General features: G+C 40.7%; 2 protein-coding genes across 2 annotated transcripts in view; both read left to right on the forward strand.

Moving 5' to 3' along the window:
- Positions 1-26,485, forward strand: part of LOC134812122 (ubiquitin carboxyl-terminal hydrolase 46-like) — a 100,280-nt gene that overhangs the window by 54,147 nt on the left and 19,648 nt on the right. The window lies entirely within an intron of this gene.
- LOC134812120 (mucin-2-like) lies at positions 7,471-22,050 on the forward strand. The gene is made up of 9 exons (XM_063819314.1): positions 7,471-7,527; positions 7,846-7,919; positions 8,259-8,414; positions 12,351-12,477; positions 13,942-14,024; positions 14,172-15,307; positions 15,459-15,640; positions 15,800-16,030; positions 20,593-22,050. The coding sequence occupies exons 1-9, from the start codon at positions 7,515-7,517 to the stop codon at positions 21,333-21,335; spliced, it is 2,745 nt and encodes a 914-aa protein (XP_063675384.1). The 5' UTR covers positions 7,471-7,514; the 3' UTR covers positions 21,336-22,050.

Consider the following 26,485-nt stretch of genomic DNA (forward strand, 5'->3'; position numbering starts at 1 on the left):
GTGAAAATTGAAAAATAAGTTGCAGAATAAATTGCAGTGACTGACTGTCAAATGCATTTTCGCAGTTCATTTATTTGACTGCACAGTGCACTAACGTTTAGGATTCTTACAGCTGTTATATTTTGCTAATATTTTGTTTAAAAGTTGTAAAGGACAAAGTTCTTGTCCGTCCACGAAAGGTTTTCTAGGTCAAGTTTTTGTTTGTCCAGTAAGTAACGTACAATGTTGTCCTTGTATGAATTAATAAACTTATCTTGTAACTTAGGTACGTTGAAGGGAAGGATTTTGTTTATTTCGTTTATCGTGTTGTTATATAATCGTGGTCCTACGTTAGAGATGCTATAATCGGTGATCCGTAATCTGTTGAACTTAATTTCAAAATACTTTGGATTTCTCCTTTCCGTTTGTCTAAGCGGTGATTTTTCAAATATACTACAGATACTCGATGGTGCTACTCCCATATAAACCTTGTGCATCAAAGTTAGACAGCTTTTAGCAATGAGGTTAGGAAGAGCCAAAATTCCTATTTTGTTGAAGATGGATTTTGTGTGAGATGGTAGTTTACGTTTTTCTTTGTCGTAAAAATAGTTATGATAATCTGAATCAGTGGCGCGAATAGCTTTCTTTTGAGCAGAGAATAAAGACTGAATGGAATTTAAAGATTTAGTACCCCAAACAGTATATAGCGCAGTAATACAGGTGAGATTGAATTAAACTATTGTATAGCATTTTTTGAGCTTTATTCGGAATGGAACTTTTAAGTTTCATCATTACGCCTGCATTTCTGGATATTTTAGTCTTTAACTGTTTAATGTGCTGGCTCCAGCTAAGTTTTGAGTCAATAATGACACCTAAAAATCGTTCATGTTCACTTTTCACTAGTCGCTGTCCTTCTATACTAATATTTATATCCTCTGGTAATCTGTTAGTGAATATCATGTATTTAGTTTTTCCTATATTGAGTTTAAGACCGTTGTTTTTAACCCATGTCTGTACAGTATTTAATACTCTGTTTGCACGCATGTTCAGTTCAGTGTACGTGTCGGCAGAAACGATGATGTTTGCATCATCAGCGAAGAAAATATAATGGGCTATATCGCTTACATTTGCAAGGTCGTTTATGTAAATAATGAACAATATAGGACCAAGAATGGACCCTTGAGGAACTCCATGTTCCAATCCCATTTTTTCTGAACTGCAACCGTTGACGTGAACATACTGTTTCCGGTTAGTTAGATAAGACTCAAACCAGGATAAGCTAAGGCCTCTTACACCATAGTGCTCCAGCTTATGTAGCAGTATCTCACTGTCTACTAGGTCAAACGCCTTGGAGAAGTCAAGAAGCAGTAATGCTGACACTTGCTTCCTTTCTAGAGCTTTATGTATGTTAAACTGAGCTTCAAGCAACGCATGTTCACAACTGTGACCCGATCTAAAACCAAATTGCGACGCATATAGAATATTACGTGATTTTAGGTGCTTTACTAAACGTGCATGCATTATTTTTTCGAATATCTTTGAGAAGCAGGACAAAAGTGAGATTGGTCTGTAGTTTGTAATTTCGCTGCGCGATCCTCCTTTATGGAGTGGGATAACCTTAGCAAGTTTGAGCTTTTCGGGGAATACTCCTTCGTGGAGGTATTGATACGATACCTAAGAGAGGTTGTTGTTTCAGAGGGTTTGTGTTAACAATCATGAGCTGAACAGCTTGTGACGATGCGGTCATGTGGTGTGCCGGGGGAACAAGTTACTGTTAGTTTATTGTTCATACCCCACGTGTCCCTCACGTGATCATAGTCACGAGGTTAGAACCTCGCGGGATTCGAGGTCAAGCGTATCCGTAATCGGTACAGTCACTGTCGCGGTTTATCTTTGTGTGTGATACAGTTGTATATTCTAAATCTATGTTTGTTGAGGGATCCATATTTGATATTGTATGGATATTTTCCATCGTGATAGCGGCTTTATAGTTAGAGAGTCCATTTTGTTCTGTTACATTGAACTGTAATCGTGTGCTTCGACATCAACACCCAAAGTGAGTCGTGGATTTTCTGATTAAATAGAAAAGTCGTGCACACAGCTATATTGTTCAAGTGTTCAGGTTTGAACTGCTGAAATAAGACGATAATCATGCTACCGAATAGTTGCTTATCTGACAGGTGAATGAACCTGACAGTGTATTACTGATAAGTGAACTGCAGGCTGGCGATCACGTGCAAAGCTAATTGCAGTCACGTGACTGCCACCATATTGCACGTGGGCGGGTGGTTGCTAAGTAACAGGGGTGCAGTGAAAGAGGCGCCGAGCGGGCCTGTGTAAGAGGCGTGGACTGGTTATCTTAGCCTCGTGACTTGCATGTCACATGGGTTGCTATTGACAAACGCGCTGTAGCTTTCACTTTACAGTTTACACGCGTATTTGTTCTATTTGAGTGTTCTGTTTTGCGTTTATAGGTTACGTTACGCACTACATGCGCTGCTGCTGGGATTGTAAAAGCTATGCAAATTAAGAAATTAGGCGACATGAACATAATTTCACGTCCAGTATGGTAAAATCTATGATAATATCAAGTACGTACTATATTACGTACTAGTGCACTATTATTGCCTCTGACAGTATATTCTAAGATTGTAGCTCTATTCTGTTACAGTTTTGAGGTTGAAACAAGGAACTTATAATTATAACAAATTTCTTGTTGTCAACTCGTCGTCTCTGCTCCTTACCATGTAGTTACCATTAATGATTACGTTACATTAATGATTACGTCACATTAATGATTACTTTACCAAGTTACCAGATAATATTAATAACCACGTGATATTCTCGCTTAATGATTATTTAGTTTTACCTTTAAAAGTACAGTTTAAACCCAATTCACTGCGGATCTCTTTGGGGAAATGGAATTAGATTTTCAATATTTCGGCAACTTTTCACCCGTAGAATAAAAATACCGGTAAATCAGCAATCAGGTCTCTTGCTTACACGTTTACAACGCCAGTAAAGTTTCAGTTGTGGGGAAGTAAAATACTTTCTGCAAATTCCGGTCACGGTTTATCAGGATTCAGTGTTACTCTTAACGTTTACTAAGATTCTGAAACGTTCGTAAGGACCGTATTCATCGCCGTTCTTATAGTTATTGTATTTTGTAAGCTCAATAATTAATCAATATCATTTAAATTTGCAGTTTTACTCAAAAACAAGTTTAATTATATAAATTATATAAAGCAGAACTGTATCGCTACCAGTCTCAACCGTCACCTAGTTTTATAATTGAGACAAGCATCCCTGTCAAAATGGGTAATCTTGCAAGAACACGTGCCACTACCTGCCACGTGGTGCTATTAGTAAACGTGTATTGTGTAAAGTGTACCGTATCTAGGTACACCGTGTACAATGTATGGTGTACATTAGTACAGTGCACATGTGTACAGTGTAAAGAATGAGAATAGTGTACACTTTAATGTATTTATTCAGTATCCAGTCCCTACCTAACAAATACACCTCGCACACTGTATTTATATAAGGCAGCTTTAGCGCGGGCGGCGGTGAGTAGTGACTCTGTGTCACATGAGGTCCTGTACTTTAAAACTGAAAATTGAGGCAGCCTGGTCAAGTGCACGTGGGCTTTGTTCCAGTCACGTGGGCTGGATCTGCAGGCCGCTCTAATTGACCGGGAGACCACGTGAGATTCTCTGATACTGTCTCAGTTAGGTCACGTGACTCTCCAGCGCTCCCCATATATTTGGAGGATTACAATAACCATTAGGCGAGAATATCACGTGGTACACCTGGATCACGTGCTACTCTGTCGACCAATGTACTGTTGTCATGGTAACTATCGGGCTGTCTTCTACGTAAATAGAGGTGTGTCACGTGGTGTTGGAGAGCAGAGTGACGACTAAATAGCTGACTGAGAGGAATGCTTGCTGTCAGGTTGCTCTCTCACCCACTGTAGGATTGAGCGAGAGTATTTACTGGACTGTGACCACGTGACCCTCGTGAACTTGGAACAAGGATATCTCAGAGAAGCTACACAGGTTACCCGGGCGACGAGTCACGTGGGCCGGGCGATAATCATATAACACAATCTCGGCAGTAGCACGTGACACTTGAGTTTCCAGTGGACCTCGTGACTCATTACTCCTATCTGATTACTGAGCGGGCTGCTCACGTGACTTTTCTCAAAAGACTGGTAGCATTTATCCTCACCTGACCGGATTGCTGTCTCTCTGCCCACGTGATAGATTAGTCACGTGGTGAGTTTTAGTGCTCGTAGCACGTGGGCTCTGTATTGTAGAGTGTAAGACATGTTAATGTGTGAGTGTAGAAGTATCACGTGGGTCTGGCTGAGTGCGGGCCGCGTCACGTGGTGTTGATGTGTCTTGCCAAGTCACGTGGGACTGCTCTGTGTTGCTAGGTCACGTGATCGGGCTGTGTGTTGCCAAGTCACCTGACCCAGAGAGAGTAGAGAGACCCGGTACGCTAATCTTTGTAATTGCTCCTCCTCTCCACTAATACGTGTTGTTGTTTTAACGGGACACACTACACTGGAGTGTAGTCCAGGTCCCACTACTGTTCCTAGCCGGTACCAAGTGTTAACACTGACCAGTTCACACGTGCACTGCGCGTCACGTGACCTATAGTTTGACAGTGTTTAGTGTTGAGTTGCAGTGTGCTTTTTACGGAGCGCTGTCACGTGGGGCTCTAAAGTCACGTGTTACTCTGTAGTAGAGCTCAAGTCACGTGGTAACCAGCACATTCCTCTTACCTCGCTCTCTCTCTCTCTCTGTCTCTCTCTCTCTCCAGGAACGTTCTCTGCTTCTAGTTTTACTGCACCCGGGTTTCTAATCAGCACACTTTATCTCTCCCTCAGTTTTGAAGTTAGCTTCCGTCCTGGTTTCCAAGTTGAACCGCACACGATTCATTCCATTGTACTTTGCTCGTGCTCTTTATGTTATCAACCGTGGCTCTCATTGTCTTTGTCTCTGTTATATAATTAGTTTTGACACTAATGTTGTACTGCTAATATTGTTTACAATTTTATAATCACCTGTCTGTAGCTGGTGCACCTGTTTCTGCTCAATCAATTGTTGGTTATAAAATAATAGCTTGTGATCTCTTCTCTCTAATGATTGTGCCACACATCATCATTTTAAAATAATCACCCTTAAATCCATCTATATTCTGATGAGACCTTGTTATTTTTAGGTTTCGTGTTTTTCATTGACCGTATAATCTGTGTGACTGCACCAAAAGAGGAGTCTGTAGAAGAAACCACTATAATATTATTTGAGCAGCAACCTTTCCCGCTAGTTCAGCAAGTTTTGTGGTCCCAAACAGTGCTGATCTCTTGAGACTATTATACATTAATAACCTTATGTAGCCTCTTAATTAAAGGCCAATCAAATTTATTCTAATATTAAGTATTTTTAATTGTAGATCGACCGAGTAATGGTTCATGATTTATTTTAAATTCAAAATTAATCGTCGCCGAGCAAAAATTATATTCACCCCATCGATTATTCTCTTTCGGTAGCCGAGCATATTGCAATTAATTTCGCTAAACTCAAGCAATGGTTAATTCATCATCATTCACTGTAAAATTATTTCATTATTACAATTAAGAAGCATCTTGCTACCATTAAATTTTCAGCGTCTCAGTTAAATCACTGAAGCGTGAAGATCAGTGGACAGTTAAAAAGGTCAATCAGCGAAGTAAGTAGTGCCCCGTAAAGCTGATAAATAGTAATGATGACGTCACACCTCCTCCTCCTCCTCCTTCTGACTGTTCTCTCAGTGTGCAGTGCCAGTAACCCTCCCCAGATGTGTCTGAAGATGTCACCCTGTGGAGCTGACTGTTTCACCACCTGTGATAACCCCTGTCAGTGTGATCTCACCAGGAGGGGTCAGCTTTCCTTCCCCTCCTACGGGGGTATGTGTAAAGATACAGGCTTTTGTGAGTTGCCTCCCCCTACCGTGCAGCAGTGTGTGGAGGGGAGTGAAGATTCAGTGTCACAGTGCCCCAGCATGGTTAGTGAGGAGGAAGCAGTGAGCAGGTTCACGGAGTTTGACTACAGAGTAGACGTGAGGTCTGATGAGGAGTGGGAGGAGGGCCACTCTAACATGTCCCTCCACACTCCTGGCCTAGCAGTGAACCCTGCTGTGAACTACCAGCACCTGTGGGACCAACTGGCGGGTGCTAAGGAGGACAGTAATATTCTAGTGTACTGTAAGGGTGGGACCAGAGCGCTGAGTGCGGCTCTGAAACTGCTGAGGTACGGGTTCAGCAACGTGCACTCGCTTCACTCAGGAGGATTCCCCGGTCTAGCTGGGAGAATAGCAGCACACTCTCAACAGCTGACCTCTGACTCCCAGCCTTCTAAAGCAGCCTGTTACATTGCTGGTGGAAGGAACAGTCTGTGTCCCCGACCTCTTCCCCATCTCTCACATCCACTCACGCCGTGCCTTCAACAACCGAGCAGAGAACATGCAGCTGGTGGACGTGCAGACTAGTAAGGCTGAGTCAGGTGTTCTGAATAGAGCTGTCAGGGTACCCAACAAGAAAAGGAGGATTAAGAAGTTCCTGAAGACGCTGAGAAAGCAGCAGACTCTCGTGCTGTACTCTGAGGAGGGGGATGCGGCCTTCTCGGCTGCTAAAGATTTTATTAAGTTGGGCTGGTCTGGAGAGATCTACTTTGTGGATAACGGTGGTTTTGAAGAGTTGAGGCAGATGGGATTCTGATCCCTTCTGCTCGCTACTTACACTTCTGCTCGCATTTAATTTATGATGTCACATTTCTGTCAGGAATTTATGAGTGTTCAGACTTCAGAGATTCTTGGTGAAAAAACAAAAATGGTACGGTTAGAGTAAGGAATATAGGATCTAAATTATAAGAGCAGTGTATATGAACTTATTTTTTAATGTTGAGGAATGTTTGACATACAATTTAGCGGCAACGAATCAAGGTTGGCACAAGATTGTACTGATACATAACCAAAATGAGCAGGTAACGAGAGTTGTTTGTTGTGAGCTGCATGTCTAACGGCAGTAGAGTTTTTGATGTTGGTCTAACCTCCCACACCATTTATGAGTCAAATTTGAAATGTTTTCGAGATTTTTATCCTTTTTAACGATTTTTATTTTTTTACAAATCTGAGAATTGAATTTTATATTTTTACCTTTAATTTCTTTCAATTTTGATATGTGTGTACAAAATTTGTGTACAAAATTACGAATAACAAGCTTGCAAATGTACTTTTCAAATTTGAAAACTAATGCTTTTATCTTACTTCAAGTTTGTTTCATTTACTAATTTACCGAATAGTATAAAATAATTTTCAACATTGTAAGCACCAGTTTTATAGACATTTACCAGTAATATAGAAATTTAATCTTTATACTTGCTAACAAACCTCACTAATTAATTAATTAATTGATTACCCAATTAACCCACTAAACTGTACAGGTAGAGTCATATGATCGGGTAATACTTCTGAACAGTGTATGTATCGCTATGAATGCCGCTGGTAAGCTACACATATTTCAATTCTAGGTCCTTCGTCTGATTTCATTAAGTGCTCAACCTTAACAGTCAGCTGCTATCCTTGCATCTTATTTTATCTACCCTAAACTATAACATCATCAGCTGGCACAATATTTTGTTTCTATATTTAAACACGTATTTTTAAATCTTATTCTCTAACGTAACAGAACTTAGTAGTTATTGAATATTATCATAACCTGAAAGGTTTGTTCCCATGAAAAAACCCGACTATTCAGCTCTAAGTTCAATTTGAACCTCGCTTCTTGACCTACCTTTAATTAAAATCTTATAACCACTTCAGAATCTAAGAATCTAGCTACGGTACTGAAAATGTTGGGTGAATCTAATTCTGAGACTACTGATGAGTGCTATCAGGTTTTACTTCTTATCTATTAATATTAAGTCTATTTTCGTCTGATAGGTACAAGATGATAGTATTATCTTTACTTGGTAAATTGTAACTGTATTTCTACCACCTGTAAAGCTATAGTTCTACTTACATTTATATTATCTCGCTATAAGTATAATTCTATTTATAAATCTGTTATCTGTATCCCTCTCACAGTTACTGTCAGTTATTATATCTCTAACTTGAAATCCTAACTTAAGAAAAATCAACGCTGTATATAAGTAATATTGATTAAAAAATAAAAATCACTGTAAACAAAACACCCTCATCAGCTCTAAGGTAGAGTCTAACCTAACGTATTACAGGATTTGAAGGAACCAGGAGACTTCGCCAAGTTCCTGTCCAACGAACAGAAGAGTAAAGTAGTGTATCCAAGCAACAAGAGTAGAGTCCTGGAGGATACTCGTGGACATGTCTACTATTTCAAGAGAACAATCAACAAGAAAAACAAATTCGGAAAGGTAGGAACCATCATTTCGTTTAATATTTGAAGTCAGCAAATATGCACTTTGTAAGTGTTATCTTAGTTAAAGTTGTCCCTTAAACATATGTTAAAGATAAGACATACATTCTGTTCTGCCTTGGTGATTTCCTGTACACATTAGATAATATTATCTAGTTCGAGCAAAATTGATTGGGTCATCGTGTGATAGTTTGCTAACGACACCTTAGTTGGGCTTCCTGCACGATTCCCTCAGTGACCTCCCCCCCGGTCCCCCCCCCCCCCCCCCCCCCCCCCCCCCCCCCTGTTTTAACTGTCTTCTGACTGCTTTTTTATCGGCCTTATTATCGTAAAGCTATTATCATTCCTCGGATGGATTTTACATATTTCCAAGTGTTCTCGTGCTCGTATGCTTGTAAGAACTGTCCGAATCATACCTTTTATAGACATTTTCTTGAAGTGAACGTGTTAGTCACGTTACCATGGCAACTGTAGTTTTTGTCCTGTAAAGACTGTAAATTGACTTTCGGAGGCGTTGGGAAACATTTGTCGAGGCACATAAAAAGTTTGATCGATCTGAATCCAGAGACTTGACAGTCATGAGTGTGCGTTGCTGTTATAAGTTTTATAGTTATCCTGTAAAGTGAGGTATGAAGATGACTCAGTGTGCGGTGATGTTATAGTTCTCCTGTAAAGTGAGGTATGAAGATGACTCAGTGTGCGGTGATGTTATAGCTCGCTTGTAAAGTGAGGTATGAAGATGACTCAGTGTGCGGTGCTGTTATAGTTATCTTGTAAAGTGAGGTATGAAGATGACTCAGTGTGCGGTGATGTTATAGCTCTCTTGTAAAGTGAGGTATGAAGATGAGTCAGTGTGCGGTGCTGTTATAGCTCTCTTGTAAAGTATGAAGATGACTCAGTGTGCGGTGATGTTATAGTTATCTTGTAAAGTGAGGTATGAAGATGACTCAGTGTGCGGTGCTGTTATAGTTATCTTGTAAAGTGAGGTATGAAGATGACTCAGTGTGCGGTGATGTTATAGCTCTCTTGTAAAGTGAGGTATGAAGATGACTCAGTGTGCGGTGATGTTATAGTTCTCCTGTAAAGTGAGGTATGAAGATGACTCAGTGTGCGGTGATGTTATAGTTCTCCTGTAAAGTGAGGTATGAAGATGACTCAGTGTGCGGTGATGTTATAGTTCTCCTGTAAAGTGAGGTATGAAGATGACTCAGTGTGCGGTGATGTTATAGTTCTCCTGTAAAGTGAGGTATGAAGATGACTCAGTGTGCGGTGCTGTTATAGTTCTCCTGTAAAGTGAGGTATGAAGATGACTCAGTGTGCGGTGATGTTATAGCTCTCTTGTAAAGTGAGGTATGAAGATGACTCAGTGTGCGGTGATGTTATAGTTCTCCTGTAAAGTGAGGTATGAAGATGACTCAGTGTGCGGTGATGTTATAGTTCTCCTGTAAAGTGAGGTATGAAGATGACTCAGTGTGCGGTGCTGTCATAGTTCTCCTGTAAAGTGAGGTATGAAGATGACTCAGTGTGCGGTGATGTTATAGCTCGCTTGTAAAGTGAGGTATGAAGATGACTCAGTGTGCGGTGCTGTTATAGTTATCTTGTAAAGTGAGGTATGAAGATGACTCAGTGTGCGGTGATGTTATAGCTCTCTTGTAAAGTGAGGTATGAAGATGAGTCAGTGTGCGGTGCTGTTATAGCTCTCTTGTAAAGTATGAAGATGACTCAGTGTGCGGTGATGTTATAGTTATCTTGTAAAGTGAGGTATGAAGATGACTCAGTGTGCGGTGCTGTTATAGTTATCTTGTAAAGTGAGGTATGAAGATGACTCAGTGTGCGGTGATGTTATAGCTCTCTTGTAAAGTGAGGTATGAAGATGACTCAGTGTGCGGTGATGTTATAGTTCTCCTGTAAAGTGAGGTATGAAGATGACTCAGTGTGCGGTGATGTTATAGTTCTCCTGTAAAGTGAGGTATGAAGATGACTCAGTGTGCGGTGATGTTATAGTTCTCCTGTAAAGTGAGGTATGAAGATGACTCAGTGTGCGGTGATGTTATAGTTCTCCTGTAAAGTGAGGTATGAAGATGACTCAGTGTGCGGTGCTGTTATAGTTCTCCTGTAAAGTGAGGTATGAAGATGACTCAGTGTGCGGTGATGTTATAGCTCTCTTGTAAAGTGAGGTATGAAGATGACTCAGTGTGCGGTGATGTTATAGTTCTCCTGTAAAGTGAGGTATGAAGATGACTCAGTGTGCGGTGATGTTATAGTTCTCCTGTAAAGTGAGGTATGAAGATGACTCAGTGTGCGGTGCTGTTATAGTTCTCCTGTAAAGTGAGGTATGAAGATGACTCAGTGTGCGGTGTTGTTATAGCTCTCCTGTAAAGTGAGGTATGAAGATGACTCAGTGTGCGGTGCTGTTATAGCTCTCTTGTAAAGTGAGGTATGAAGATGACTCAGTGTGCGGTGCTGTTATAGCTCTCTTGTAAAGTGAGGTATGAAGATGACTCAGTGTGCGGTGATGTTATAGTTATCCTGTAAAGTGAGGTATGAAGATGACTCAGTGTGCGGTGATGTTATAGTTATCCTGTAAAGTGAGGTATGAAGATGACTCAGTGTGCGGTGCTGTTATAGTTCTCCTGTAAAGTGAGGTATGAAGATGACTCAGTGTGCGGTGATGTTATAGCTCTCTTGTAAAGTGAGGTATGAAGATGACTCAGTGTGCGGTGCTGTTATAGTTATCTTGTAAAGTGAGGTATGAAGATGACTCAGTGTGCGGTGATGTTATAGCTCTCCTGTAAAGTGAGGTATGAAGATGACTCAGTGTGCGGTGCTGTTATAGTTCTCCTGTAAAGTGAGGTATGAAGATGACTCAGTGTGCGGTGATGTTATAGTTCTCCTGTAAAGTGAGGTATGAAGATGACTCAGTGTGCGGTGATGTTATAGCTCTCTTGTAAAGTGAGGTATGAAGATGACTCAGTGTGCGGTGCTGTTATAGCTCTCTTGTAAAGTGAGGTATGAAGATGACTCAGTGTGCGGTGATGTTATAGCTCTCTTGTAAAGTGAGGTATGAAGATGACTCAGTGTGCGGTGCTGTTATAGCTCTCCTGTAAAGTGAGGTATGAAGATGACTCAGTGTGCGGTGATGTTATAGTTATCCTGTAAAGTGAGGTATGAAGATGACTCAGTGTGCGGTGCTGTTATAGTTATCTTGTAAAGTGAGGTATGAAGATGACTCAGTGTGCGGTGATGTTATAGTTATCTTGTAAAGGGAGGTATGAAGATGACTCAGTGTGCGGTGCTGTTATAGTTCTCCTGTAAAGTATGAAGATGACTCAAACCCCCCTCAGGACATCAACTTCTTGATGTTGCCTCGACTCATAATTTAGATCCTTTACTTCTTAGCGGGGTTACATTAGGAATATGTAACCATGTGATGAGGAAAGCGAGTGATATGTCACACTTTACCGGCCACTGTCTCACCGAGAACCATGACATGGCTAACTTTGTCGGGTCTCAAAGAGAGAGAGTCCTGGTCTAGTGAAGTGTTTTCCCTCCTTACTAAGGTCTAGTAGAGCTGGTCAGGCTGGAGGAGGATATCACCATCCTGGCTATATCAGTATCACCGACCAGCACCACGTTGGAAACGTGCATTAGCTTAATGGGCTAACTGCAGGATTTTGCCATCTCTCGGGCTGCATATGAACTCTTAGCCCCCCCCCCCCTCCCCTCCCCTCCCCACTCCCCTCCCCCATCCTAGACATAAGTTTCAGGGTATGGGTGGGATTGTGCATTAACTTTAAGGGTTAGTCATTAGGGTTACTATATACGGTAAGGGTCATGCTATATTTATAGTTTGAGTAAGGTTACTAGCCGGCAGTTATCAAACGTTCCAAAATAGATAACCGGATACTAACAGCCCTCTCTCTCTCCCTTGCAGGCTTGCAGATGTGGCGTGTGGGTTTGCAGACACTACAGGAGACTTTACTGCTGCTGTGCGGTCTACACGTTCGGGGACACCATAGTTGGCTCCACTGGGCCTCACAACCACGACCCTATAACTAAAGGTAACCCCTCTCTCACTCTCCCTCACTCTCCCTCACTCTCCCTCACTCTCTCACAGTTCACCCTCACTCTCCCTCACTCTCTGTTACTCTCTCTCACTCTCCCTCACTCTCTCACAGTTCACCCTCCACAAGTCAACAACTCACTGTCTCGTTTCAGGTATACAAAATGCCGTTACTAGCCGGGATCCATATTTTAATGTACATTTGTTGTGTTCACACTGCTCTCAAGATCCCTCTCATTTGCCTTACACCAGATCCCTCACGTGACACATTCTGTAGCGAGCTGCCACGTGCGTTGCTCTGGCTACCACGTGACAACTACTCATTGGACCGCAATGGATCTCTTTTCTTATCATTGGGCAGAAAGTGTGTCACGTGGGAGCCTAGCGGCACGTGGGCTCTGAATGTAAAGTTTATATTGTAAAGAGAAATATAATTAACTTAGTGATGCTGGTGTGATGTTACACGTAGGACCACGTGACAGTGTGATAAGTCACGTTACCATGGCAACTGTACCACGTGGTGTCCCGACCACGTGGTACGGTGACGAGTCCTCCGACCAGACCACGTGTCACAAAATAAATATGTAACTTGAGATGAGCCTACTTTGTGTGTGCCCGATAAAATATTAATACTCACGTGAACCGACCTACACTCTTTCCGAATATAAGAATATACTGTGAGGATGCGATATGATGAGATCTGTAAATCACTTTGCATACTTTGGGCACTGCGTCACTCATACCTGTTCTGTTACTGTTACCTGGTTGGTTACTGTTACCTGGTTACTGTTACCTAGTTACTGTTACCTGGTTACTAATACCTGGTTACTGTGACCCCCTGTGACCTGGTTACTGTTACCTGGTTACTGTTACTGTTACCTGGTTACTGTTACTTGGTTACTGTTACCTGGTTACTGTTACCTGGTTACTGTTACCTGGTTACTGTTACCTGGTTACTGTTACCTGGTTACTGTTACCTGGTTACTGTTACCTGGTTACTGTTACCTGGTTACTGTTACCTGGTTACTGATACCTAGTTACTATTACAGTATTACCTGGTTACTTAAAATTGGTTACTGTGACCCCCTGTGACCTGGTTACTGTTACCTGGTTACTGTTACCTAGTTACTGTTACCTGGTTACTGTTACCTGGTTACTGTTACCTAGTTACTGTTACATGGTTACTGTTACCTGGTTACTGTTACCTGGTTACTGTTACCTGGTTACTGTTACCTGGTTACTGTTACCTGGTTACTGTCACTGTTACCTAGTTACTGTTACTGTTACCTGGTTACTGTTACCTGGTTACTGTTACCTGGTTACTGTTACCTAGTTACTGTTACCTGGTTACTGTTACCTGGTTACTATTACAGTATTACCTGGTTACTTTAATTTCATTATTACATCTATTGAAACTCTTTTAAATAATTAAACTGAATCCACTTATTAAAACGCATTTCAGAAACGGAAGGTAATCCGAAACAACAGAGATTGGACCAAAGTAGAAGACTGAACTTCAAAGTACCAGTGACTTTAAAAAACAAGGTAAGAGAACTGGCGATATTTTCCCAGATAAAACAATATTTTGCTCAGATAACACTTTATGTTACTCAGAAAAAACTTGATTGTACTAAGACTAAGAAGCTATAGAGAACCGGTGATATTGCTCAAATAACACGCGCTATTTCCCAGGTTCGACGACACAATAGTGGTCCTAAAGTTGACAGTATCAAAAGATCAGTCCAGCGTGCTCGAGAGCAACTTAGTTCTAAGAAAAAGAGAAGATGTTTCAAGAAACGTGTTCCTAAACCTGAACCTGAAGTGATTAAAGAAGAGGAGGTGATAGTGAATTTAAAGAAGTTTGAAGAAGAGGAGAAACCCGAAGTTATAGTTAATGTTGCCGTCACGGAGCAACAAATTGAGGAACAACCAATGGAAGCACAGCCTCCTGTTGCAGTGAAGAAGGAGCTGGAGAGTGTTGCTATGGAAACAACACCCTCAACAGATCGACCAGGAGAGAAGAAGGATACTCTTAACGAGATATTGGAGATACTGAACGATCTCTCCAAGAACTCATCTCACTCTTACCAGGCACTTTGTAGTCAGCTGCTATCAGAGTATATGACAGGACAGACTGGTGAGCAAGCCACCACTGCTAGCAACGTATCCCCTATAAAACATAGCACCATATCCAGTATCACAATCCCGATCCAAGACTTCCCTGTTTCCTCTCCCGGAATTATATCCTCCTCCCTGTCTACCTCCTCCTCCTCCCTCCCCTTAACCACTCAGTCTCCCTCTACCTCACACGCCAGTGTCTCCACTGAAAATACCACCGTGGAGGCGTCTCAACGTGTTGCGAGCGGTGAGGCATCTCAACCTGAAATATCTGTTATTTCCAGCAACTTCAACACATCTGATATCCTAACCGCAACAACCCCTCGGCCGTTTGTCAAATCAGCACCTCCCCCAAATGTTACAATAGCTTACAACAAAGAACCCGCCAAGCCCACCTTCAACCCTGACATGCGCCCTGTTATCAACATTCCATCTCTCTTCGACTCTCCCGCCTCTCCTGCTGTGACATCACCTCCTGACACTCCAGTGACGTCATCAAGTGAGCCTGTGACGTCTGCATCACAACAACCCACCACGTCACGTGCCAAGTCCCCCGAGCTGCCGCCGCGCAGTGAGTACAACATCCTCTCTGATATGACCAGTCTGGAGAACTTGCTGGATATTCTGAAAGAGAACAGCCCCATCAGAGACTCTGGGGCACTGAGGTGCACGTGCAAAACCATGCTGCGCTGTAATTTACACGACATAGGGTAAGCTATCTTATACTGTTTATCTTTGAGTATTCAACTGGGTTAATTAAAGTCATCAATTAACTAATCGATTAGACCTTTATCTAATAATAAGTTTTTATAATTAGATATGATTAATAGTCCGCACCATAACATATTCTCACTCCTTCAGACCAGGCAAGAAGAGACAGCCTCCCCTGAAACCCCGCAAGGTACTTACCAGGAATGACGATGCTCCTAAACCTGCTAGAAAGAAGTACTGCTACAGAGGGTCCAAAAAACCATACAAGTTTATCCCAGAGACTTTCAAGGATTGTCAGTTGCCTGCCAACGAGGATACCGTCATTGGAACAGGTTCTTATCTTCTCTTACTTTACCTTTTTACCTCATTTAGAACCGGATTATAAAACTAAGAACTACTTTATATTGTGGTTGAAACAGAGTAAAGCACCTTATCAACCCCTAACATGGGGGTCTTCTACACTAACATCTTACAAGTATATCCTCCCTCAGCTGGTCACCCGAACGCTGCATCAGTAGCAGCCAACACTACAACAGTGAAGAAAGGAAGAGGAGGGCGCAGATCGAGAGGAGTGAAGCCAGTTAACCTGCCGCCTCCCCCTCCTCCTCCAATTACCTCCATGTCTCACATTCCCTCTGTCATGCCCAGTGGTGTAGGTCTGACACCCATCTCACCTGCACCGGAGCCGCGAGGTAGCAACTCTGGAAATACTATCAACCTGGGTAAGTGCAGTCAGATCTTGGCGCAGTAAGGGATCGTTCACTGATTATATTATACTTACCGCTGCTGCAGGGCAAAATAGACTATTGAAACCTCGTTTAGTTGATTATTTGAACTTTGTTTTGTTCTGCTCCCAACACGTCAACCTAGTTGTTAACGGTTTAACACTTGATATAGACAAAATCTGAACTTTAAAGTTTGTTCACAAATTAAGGGGTTTCCGGTTTTTACGAACTCTTAAATGTTTTCTACCGGTCCCGTCAGAATGGGGCCCTAGAAATGTGGCCGAAATTGAATTCTCATTTTTGGACGGCATATATGCAGTTGAACATACATCTAGGGCTTGAAAATAGGTTATTAGCATCACTGAAGCACTATATACCACAAGTTACACAACCTCTATATGTGCTAATCTGTATAAAATGTGCTAGAAGATAAGAAGTCTGTTTCGTCCGCGCATTTTGACCACATTTTGATGGCCCCATCCTGACGGGACCGGCATAATACCTATTACGGAGTTTGACAGAAAAGAGGATGAGTCTGAAATTGCTTATGTAATATATATGAACGATCCCCAGTACTGTAAAATAGCTTGCTTATTTCAGTGCCGGTAATTTAGTTTCTGATTATAATAAACGGATTTTGTAACCTGGTAATGCCTATAATAACAATCTGCTTGACGGACATCTTCCCGCCTCCTGACAATGAAATATTGCTCAAACTTGCATATTATTACTGTAGCCCTCCCTCTTCTCTATTTTCTTGGGTTATAGTTACACGGTTTATTAATCTTATATTTGATCCTTCGAACAGCTGTTGAGCAATGAAACGCAAACATAATCTTAGCAAAATGAATATATTTCTTTTATCTTCAGCATTTAATCAGTCACATAATCTGAGAATATCAATGGTTAGTTTGAAAATGTCAAAAATTCTCATCAAAAATGTAGTTAAGTCTCAAAAAATTAATTTAGCATCTCGTAAAAATGGAATAGTTTAAAATCGGAACAAAATTAATGGCATATACTATAATAATGTGGAGTCTGCAGTAGTTCATTAAATCAAAAAGACGCAATTCAAAAATTGATAGACTGCATATATAAACAAAAAATGGACGATTTAAAAATAAAATTCGGGACACCATGAAAAATTAGCTTCCAGAAACGGAATTCACATTGTTCAGGCCAAACGGATAAAGTGTCTTCAATTTGTTAATATAAAACTGTTCTGACTTTCTAATATTATCTGGGGATGTAGAACACAAAATATCAAAATGGAAACTTTCATTGAAAACAGATCTCTCCCTCAAATTATGAACTGAAAAAAGATGTGACCTTAAAACATTCTCGTCATCAAAATCTCTGTGGCTCTCAACATTCCCCTTACTACTCGCCTCTAAAATCTCATAATATTTACTGCGATGACCATTCACACGTTGGCTGAGGCTGGTGACTGTTTTTCCCACGTATACGTTATTAACAGTACAAAGTTTGCACGTCGCGCCGTACACAATGTTGCGTGTCTTACAGTTACCACCTTGAGTTCTGACTGAGTGTCCATTATTGGAGACCATGGAATTGCCACTCACAAGCTGACAAGTTTGGCAGGGTCTGCCTTTCTTCTTCTCACCAGGTTTGGTGCATGGGTCAGTTGTTCTTGACTCTGAACCTAAGGCAAGCTTCTTTCTCTTGAATAAAGTGTCCTTTAAGTTAGGGGCTCGCCTGGTCACCACTTGGAGTTTAGGGATCCTCTCAGGGTTCTCACTGCTCCATGTACGGCTATTTGAGATGATGTTACTGGCCTCTTTAGCCTTTTCCTTGGTTTCCTCATAGCCCGCACCGAATGTAACAATCCATGGTGTGAAAGAAGGGGGACCCTGATCCTTTGCCTTGTACTGTAAAGTTCTTGGTATCGATCTGACATCACTGATGACCTCTCTCACCATATCAGTAGGATATGAAGACCGTTCAAAAAACAACTGAAGCTCTGCCAATCTCTCATCCAGCAAGACGTCATCATTGATTATCCTTCTGTATCGAAGTGCCTGTGAGAAGACTATACTCCGGAAGGTATGTCGTGGATGGAAACTTGAGAATTCAAGATACCTGTTGGCGTCAGTAGGTTTCCTAAACAGATCTGTTGTGAGTCTCCCTCCAACAAACTTGTACTGAATGTCCAGGAACTGAGTGAACTCCGTGATTGGTTTCACTTCGTATGTAATATCTAAGCCATAGTTATCAACCATCTTACTGCGTAATGACCCTACCCATTCTTCAAAACCAATCATAGAACCTCTCCACATACCTTGGCCCGAAATATCATCCACAAACCGATCAAGGTTCTTGAGCTCCTCTGGTCTAACAACCGGGTCGTAAACCAGACTCTTTAGGACAAAGAACAAAGCAATGTTACCGCAATCCACTGAATTGATACCTCCAGTGGGTACACCGTTAACGACCTCATACCAGTTGTCTGCATTCTTCAAGACTGCCGAATCAAAACTAAGCTGTATCAGTCCCTTCAGCCAAGTCCTGAACTCCTCAGACCAATCTGGTCTACACGACTCCATAGCATCATCTAAGGCTGACATCACCAAGCTATGTTGCAGAGAATCGTATAGAGAAACAATATCAATACTGAAGCTGATCCAAGTATCGACTACTTGTCCGGAAGCTGCCAATTCCTCGAGTTTTATGAGAGCTGCAGTTGAATCTTTAACAAGATCTATACAGTAATCCCTGGCAAGAGGTCCCAACCACTTCCAAACAACAAACTTATCTGATCTTGCAGTTACTCCTCTAGAGAGATCAGTCACGAATCGACTGGGTGGAATCTTTTTCTCTCTAAGTTCAGTCTCAGTCAGCTTGTGAATTTTCAGTAATGGGTAACCATACGGAATATCGGGCTTGACTAGATCTGAAGTGCTCTGTGAAAGAGTGTCCCGATCAGACTTCTGAATCAAACCAACCACACACTTAGACTGTTCACCACTTACATACTTCCGCTCCAAACCAGATGACCACAGCTCTAACAACCTCCCTCTCAAAGATCCAGTAGGATCAGTTTGCAAAGGTCTGTATCTCAAAGGGTCCTCAACTTTGGCAGAAGTGATATCCTTGATTATCTGAGGGGTGACAATGATTATCGCACCGCCCTTATCAGCCGATGTTATGGCTATTAAGCCATCCTTGACAGCCTTCTTCAACCACATATACCCTTCACTCTCATAGCGGTTCATATTAGATTCAACTTTTCTGGGCTTGAAGTTGTCTACAAAATTGACAATGTTGTCTTTTGCAGACTTGATGGCTGGGTCTTCCAAAGAAGTACAAGGAGCTGTTACTGGTTTCTTCAGTAGCTCCATAGGAACTTCGTTATCCCGTGCTGAGTTCTTAAAAACAGCTTTCCATGCTTGTTTGTTGGCAGCATTGTACCCATCTACTTTGAACTGCATCTCATCAAAATCCGGGCAGGGTATCCATCCAGGACCATACGAAAGGACCGCAATGCTATAATCCGGAATATCAATGTCTGTCAGGTTAACAACAAGATTTCTCTCAAGAGCTTCCTTGGCTTTCTTCCTCATTGCCTGCTCTTTCTTCCTGTTCTTCCTGGCTTTTGCTTTGAGCTTTCTCTTGAGCTTCTTAGCTGTGACCTTCCTTGTAAACTGATTCACTGAAACTGCTACTACCTTCTTCTTAGGCTTCCATTCTGAAAATTTAGTGCCATCACACTCCTCTAAAAATTTCATCTTCTTTAAAAGCTTCTTCTGTTGGATGTGAAGCAACTTGCTATCTTTGATAAGTTCAGGAGAGTCAGGATGATCTCTCTGAATATCAGCAATCTGTTTCTTCAAGATGTTAATCTGCCTTGACTTGTTCTCGATAGCACGGAGGGTTGCTTTTGTTTCCACCTCCTGGAGGAGCGCACGAGCCTGTTCCTCAGGGAGAGCTTTCAAGCCACTGGCCCTTAAGGATTGGACAGGGCGCTTGGTCAACAGGCATTTCCGCAGAAGACTTAACCGATTGATTTCCAGATCATGAAAAGTGACCAAGTTTGCATTTGCATATGCTTCCTTAAGACAGTCCTTTAACATTTATAGGGTTCGTGTTCACCGATCAATGATGATACTGGACCAGTCTAAAGTAGATATGTGCTCAACTATGCTGCGTTCTGTAGATAGATAATCTTATATTTGATCCTTCGAACAGCTGTTGAGCAATGAAACGCAAACATAATCTTAGCAAAATGAATATATTTCTTTTATCTTCAGCATTTAATCAGTCATATTTAATTAATGTGGTACATTATAAAGCAGAAAAGGGGGTATAGAATATCTCATCTGATTAGCAACTCCCCACCTTACATTACATTACCCCTAGGCCCGCCCTATATCACCCTACATTACCCCCGCATAACATTACCCCCGCATAACATTACCCCTGCATAACATTACCCCTGCATTACCCCTACATTACCCCCGCATAACATTACCCCTGCATAACATTACCCCTAGGCCCGCCCTACATCATGATTTATAATATTATAACCGTGTTAATTTCAGTGCCGGTGACTTCAGTCAGTGCCCCGAGCTTTGAGAACTCCAAGTTACTAAAAGCAGTTCCTATTGGTAATGGCCTGTACCGACTAGAAGAAGCTAACGAGTCCGAGATGCAGGCCGGTGCCCTCTCCAAACCCATATTCACCACAGACTTTGGAATGGGTAATGGCATGGTAACACCTGCTTGCAGTGTTCCCATGGTAACACCCATGGGAAGTGTTCCCTTTTCTCCCGCATTATCTCCCATGTTCAGTCAGAACCAGCGCAACTCTAACAAGCCTCTGACAGTGATAGAGCACCACCCTACCTCCAGTTTCTCTGACTCTCGACCTCACTCCAGTTATGCTCCTCTGGTTAGCCAGGCTCAGGGTCTGAACTCTCAGGCTGGCAACTCAGCAGCTGGCAACAGTGCTGGAAGTGATGTTACTAACCAGCTTAACTCTCTGCTTACCTCTGTTCTGAGCAGTATCAACAATGGCATGAACAACAACCTGAACAATACTATTAACAACAATCTGAACAACAATCTGAACAACAATCTAACCAGCAATCTAAATAATAACACCAACAAACATAAAACAGACCAAGTTCCTCTAATGATTCCAGCTAGTTCTAACGATGAAAACGTGTCGTCATCTCTAGTAAACCAGCTCATTGAGCGGCTTTTATCAGTAGATTCTACTGGAAACGAGGAGAAGCTTCTAGAAGCTGTGAACTCTAATCTAAATGGAATAACGCAACACTGATGGTAGTACTAGTTGAGTGGTAGAGCAGCCAACTGGGTTGATCCTCAGCCTCATATTCGAGAGAGTTGGTTTGAATCTCGGTACCGCCCTACCATAGGTTCTATATTTATTATTCACATGAATCAGACGATTTCTTGCAGTGTAACAATTCCCAAATGTGACAGAGAACTGTGCCACTGTTTGACAATGTGACAGAGTTCCGTTTAATAACATTGGCCAGGGGTCACAACATTGGCCAGGGGTTTTAAGTTTTTAATACAGATTTCACTAAACTGGAGGTTTTTAACGTGTTTCTAATAAGAATTGTTTGTTTTAAAGCTTTTATAAATAATTTCATGATAAATTTATTACTAATATTATTAATATTAGTAATATCATTAATAATATTATTAATATTAGACTCTATAGAGTGCATGCTTATTCTTGCAATCTGGCATGTACCTGAACTTTGAATGAAAGTATTTTCTGACTTGTGTTGGAAATAGAATGGATATATTGATAATGATGGTAAGTCGTATTGTTATTTCACAACGTCACCAGTCACGTGGTTTAGCACAACGTCACGTGGTGAGACGTCAATTGAAGACTTATGTTCATTAACTGTTTTTAACAGTATTTTATTCACGGGTTCACTACACAATAATTTTACCGTGAAATTTAATGGAATTTATTTCAAATTGAATTTTCTCTCATTTTGAAAATATTACCTTTTTCATTTTTGAAGTTTTTAATACCAGAATTTGATGTTATGAATTTAGTTTTTGTAAGAAATTGTTTCAGCTAAAACTTGTGATTCATTTTATTTCTAGAAATTAAAATGTCAGAATTTATGCATATTTATTTGTAGGTTTACAACCTACCAGGACGCGCGCCGAGTATGGAACAGATATTTTACGAGTATCACCCGTTAAATATTTATTACCTGGGGAACTCAGGCTTATTTAAAAACAGCGAAAGTTATAATTAAACCTAGAATATACTTGTATGACGTCGTGACCCCCACTCGGGCGTGGCGGGTCATACAACGTATGACAAGAATATACATTAATTTGAAGCATTAAATTATGCATCATGCATACTGCCACCGGAGTGCACGCTTCGGGTTCGCGTGCACGAGAGAGGTATACAACGTGTAGCAAGGACTTGTAAGTGTATAATCCACCAAAACGCGGGTGGCGATTAGATTTTGACCGTTCTGTGTACATTTGTCATTACCTGGGGACCTCAGGCTATCATGTTTATAAACAATAGAGATTAGGCGGAATGACAGGCTGAGCGCGGCCCAGTAACCTGTAACATTTGTAAATGCTAATTTTTATTTTTATGGTAAGTATTTTAAGTTAAAGTGCTACAAATCTTTATACTATTTTCACTTGCTCTAACCAGAGCCCTCTCACTTGCAGTAGCGCGCAACTTGTGAAACAAGCGCGTCACGCAGTACGCGTATACACATGGTTAATTGACGATGTCAATTCATGGCAGCTCGGCGCGGCACAGTAGCGCATTTCGCCGATCTAGCTGTGAGAAGCCTCATTGGTGATTGGTGCGCGGCGCGGCACAGTAACGCATCGCGCTACAAACACATGGCTATGTGAACATTGCTCTAACCAGAGCCCTCTCCACTCTCGCTTGTAGTATAGCTTGTAGGTTTACAACCTACCAGGACGCGCGCCGAGTATGGAACAGATATTTTACGAGTATCACCCGTTAAAGTATAGCGCGCGACCGCCGAAGCACGAAAGCGGCACAGTCTATATTATTTGTGAAACAAGCGCGTCATGCAGTACGCGAATATATTAGACTCATGGCTAGGTAAAGATTAAGCATTAAGGTGGACGCTGGAAGTGAATAAAAGCTAAAATTAAATACTAAAGTCAACGCGTCAACCTTCATTTTACTTTGGTCTCGAACAACAAATAAAACAACAATGAATTAATTATGAATCGTATGAGCGAGAAAAATAAAACGAGGCAAGCTAAACAAGCTTTCAATTTTTGCAAAATAAACTGACCCGCCCGTGCTACTTCGCCTAATTTCTTAACCGGTGATACTCGTAAAATATCTTTTCCATATATTGGACCGTCGACGAGTCCAACCCGGCGCGCGTCTTGGTAGGTTGTAAACCTACAACTAATTTCGAAAGGAATAAAGCAAATCATGATGAATATTTTAAGTTCAATCCCAATGTTGCTAATAAACGTTTTATTGACCTAAATTAATGGAAAGTAGTTAATATCATTTAAACAATATATACATACAATCAAATCAAGTAGTGCAATTGGAAGACTGGAAGAGCACAATCAATTCAAGTGTTACAGTTAGCAGAGCACAAAACATAGGTAACGGAAATGGTTGTACGAGATTTTTGATAGAGGGTGTCATGTTTGATGTCAGTCTTCTTTCCTCTGTACCCACGAAGTAGTTAATCATTAATATTACATAGTCTTTGAACCTATAATTTTATTTTTTATTTTTAATTTTCGTAGAAATATTTATAATGATGTGTGATGATGTTTTGTGATATTATTATTTGATTTTATTTGCTATTCATAGTTTGGCACAGTCATAATAAACATGATCAGTACTATACCATCATTTTATTAATACTTCACTTTATGAAGTCAATATCTTGTCATTCTTAATTTTTTGATGTAAAGAATTTATATTTTTCTAGATTTTTTTGCTGTGACTCAAATGAGCAAATCTAAGGTTTTCCTGATTTCATTGTTTAAAGTTTGCTTGACTTTGATTTGCTTTAAATTGGGTCAGTTGCCAAAAATAGACTTTCTGTTTTGCCTTGAGACTGTTTCATTCAACACAAACATAATTTTTTGCTACTTTCTTCCTATCAAGTTGAGGATTTTTCTTTTTATCGATTCTTTTGTTTCTTTTTGCTGTAAAAATAAGCTGGACATGGGTAGAGGAAAAACTGGCTCCATTGATAGACTGGATGATAAAGCGCCTCACTGCAGCCAGGACGAGAGTGCTGGTTTGAGGCTCTCAACCTCTCCCAGCCACGGTCCACGATTGACCTAAAGCGGAGGAAGGAAAAACATTAATCACTATGGTTCCAGTTCACTTTAATGTGTGTCTACTGAACGGCTGCATACAAGATTCAGGGCCTTTCCTCAGTTAACTGTCAATTGCAGCTTCCTAGCCTGATTATCATGCTGAGACGACTGTGAGGGTTTCTCAGAGATTAATGGTACTTGGCTATTGTTAGCTCTAAACGTGACCTCAACTCCACCAATTTGGCACAGCTGCAGATCTTTAGAACGACTTAAACTATCGTCTAGGCCTGTCTGTTTTTCTCCACTTGCCAAGCATCCGATTGAATGGACTACATTGTTTGAAATAAACTAATTAATACTAATTAATTCTAGTTAACACAGGCATCTTATTTAGATGCAAAATAGCCATACTTGACCTCTTGAGAACCACAGTCATCACTCTTAGAGGAGAAAGAGGATTGAAGAGTAATAGTGCTGTAAAAATAGCAGACTTGGATGTTGAGAAGGGAAGGTATGTGATGAGAATACGATTACATTCCTTTGAGATGAATAATTAACTCTGGCGTTTTAGCGACTACTTTTTGAAACTGCAGGGTGGGCCACAAGTAACGTTACATACGCTCGCCTTTACAGCTCAGTCACTGATTGTCTGATTGAGGTAATTCTTTTTGGTATGACTTACTACCACTCATTTGAGAAATATGTTAAATCAAAGAATATTCATGTTCATTTTGTTCGAATGGAGGTTCATTTTCGCATTTATTTGATAGTTCTGATAATCGAATCGAGCAAAACTTTATTGAATTGTGTTTGGCCATTCGAATTACGTTTGTCCTGAAAAATTGAGAGGTCTAGATTTTCAGATGACTGAGATATGAAGCATAACAAGTTTATTCATTACGTGTGATCCGGTGATTGGCTGACCTGATCACGTGATTAGGTGACCCGTTAAATGGTGAATGAAGCCCAGTTAAGGTGTTGTGTCACATAATCACCCAATCAATTCTGGTAACAAGATACACAAATTGCTTGCTAACTTCGTCATTTCATATCCATTTTGCCTCATTTTTTCAGATCAGATTTAGCAGCAATTTATTATCTACAGACATTTAAGATAATTGGGTCTAGTATGTTTGGAAAGAACAATATAGGTGATTTAATATTATATGGGCGTGGTCTGAAATATTCGATTTTTGAATAATGTACATCATGCTGCACAGAATAGAATAAACCCTAAAGTGTACTTTTTTATCTTAATGAAGATATTAGTTAACTAGACTAGCTTTTCTAGACCTTCCTCCAACCCTCTGTTCAATATATCCTTTTGCAGATATGTAATAACTCAAAGCGATTCAAATTAGCAATATTCTTATCTTGATTGAATTACAACTCAAAGCAAGTTTGCAATTTGATGTTTGATTGTGATTGATTAATATCCCCAATAGTGATGAGTAGGCAAGTTACAACTCGCATTGTTAGACCTATTCTTTCGAAAACTCCTGAAGAAGCAAGAAGAGGTATTTATAAGTTAAAATACGTTTCATAAACGTAAGTCTCAGGAATAAAGAGCAGTTATAAATTAAAAAATGTTTAATAAATTGCTCTAATTTTTATTCTCTCAGACAATTGAACCAAATCATGTATTTCAGGAGTAACTGCTTTGTATCGGGATTTTTATCGTGAGATGGAATGGACAATGAGATCTCACATGATGGATGTAAGCTGTTAAATAAATAAATTTTTGATAACACTTTGTGATATTCTAAAAGTGGCTCCTAGTCATTGATAGTTTAGGGTGCAGTTCCCTAGTTCCAGCCTAATAAGGCATGATGATTTACCTGTTACATCCTGTGAAACCGGACTATTAATATATTTTCCCTAGCCTTAATCAATACTGATCCACAGATCCCGATAGCTACGGCTAGAAAACAATTGAAAAAGGAGTTCCTGAAAAACAAGAACGTGACTGATATTCGAGTCATTGATCTTATGGTAGTTAAAGGTAGCCACTCACTAAAACAATATCAAACTTTTATGTTACATCTGCGATTCTTTAATGTTATTTTATTGTGATCAGTCAGAAGAGCATGAAGTTTGTTGACAGTACCTTGTTCCTGTACTTTGAAGAACACGCAATGG

This window comes from Bolinopsis microptera, chromosome 3, assembly GCF_026151205.1.
Source record: "Bolinopsis microptera isolate Bmic1 chromosome 3, MBARI_Bmic_1.0, whole genome shotgun sequence".
Lineage (NCBI taxonomy): Eukaryota > Metazoa > Ctenophora > Tentaculata > Lobata > Bolinopsidae > Bolinopsis > Bolinopsis microptera.

What these genes read in the sequence shown, in the direction of transcription:
- LOC134812120 (XM_063819314.1), top strand. An exon ending in CAGTGACTTTAAAAAACAAG is followed by an intron (nt 14,025 to 14,171) that starts GTAAGAGAACTG and finishes GCTATTTCCCAG; the next exon opens with GTTCGACGACACAATAGTGG. An exon ending in TGTAATTTACACGACATAGG is followed by an intron (nt 15,308 to 15,458) that starts GTAAGCTATCTT and finishes TCACTCCTTCAG; the next exon opens with ACCAGGCAAGAAGAGACAGC.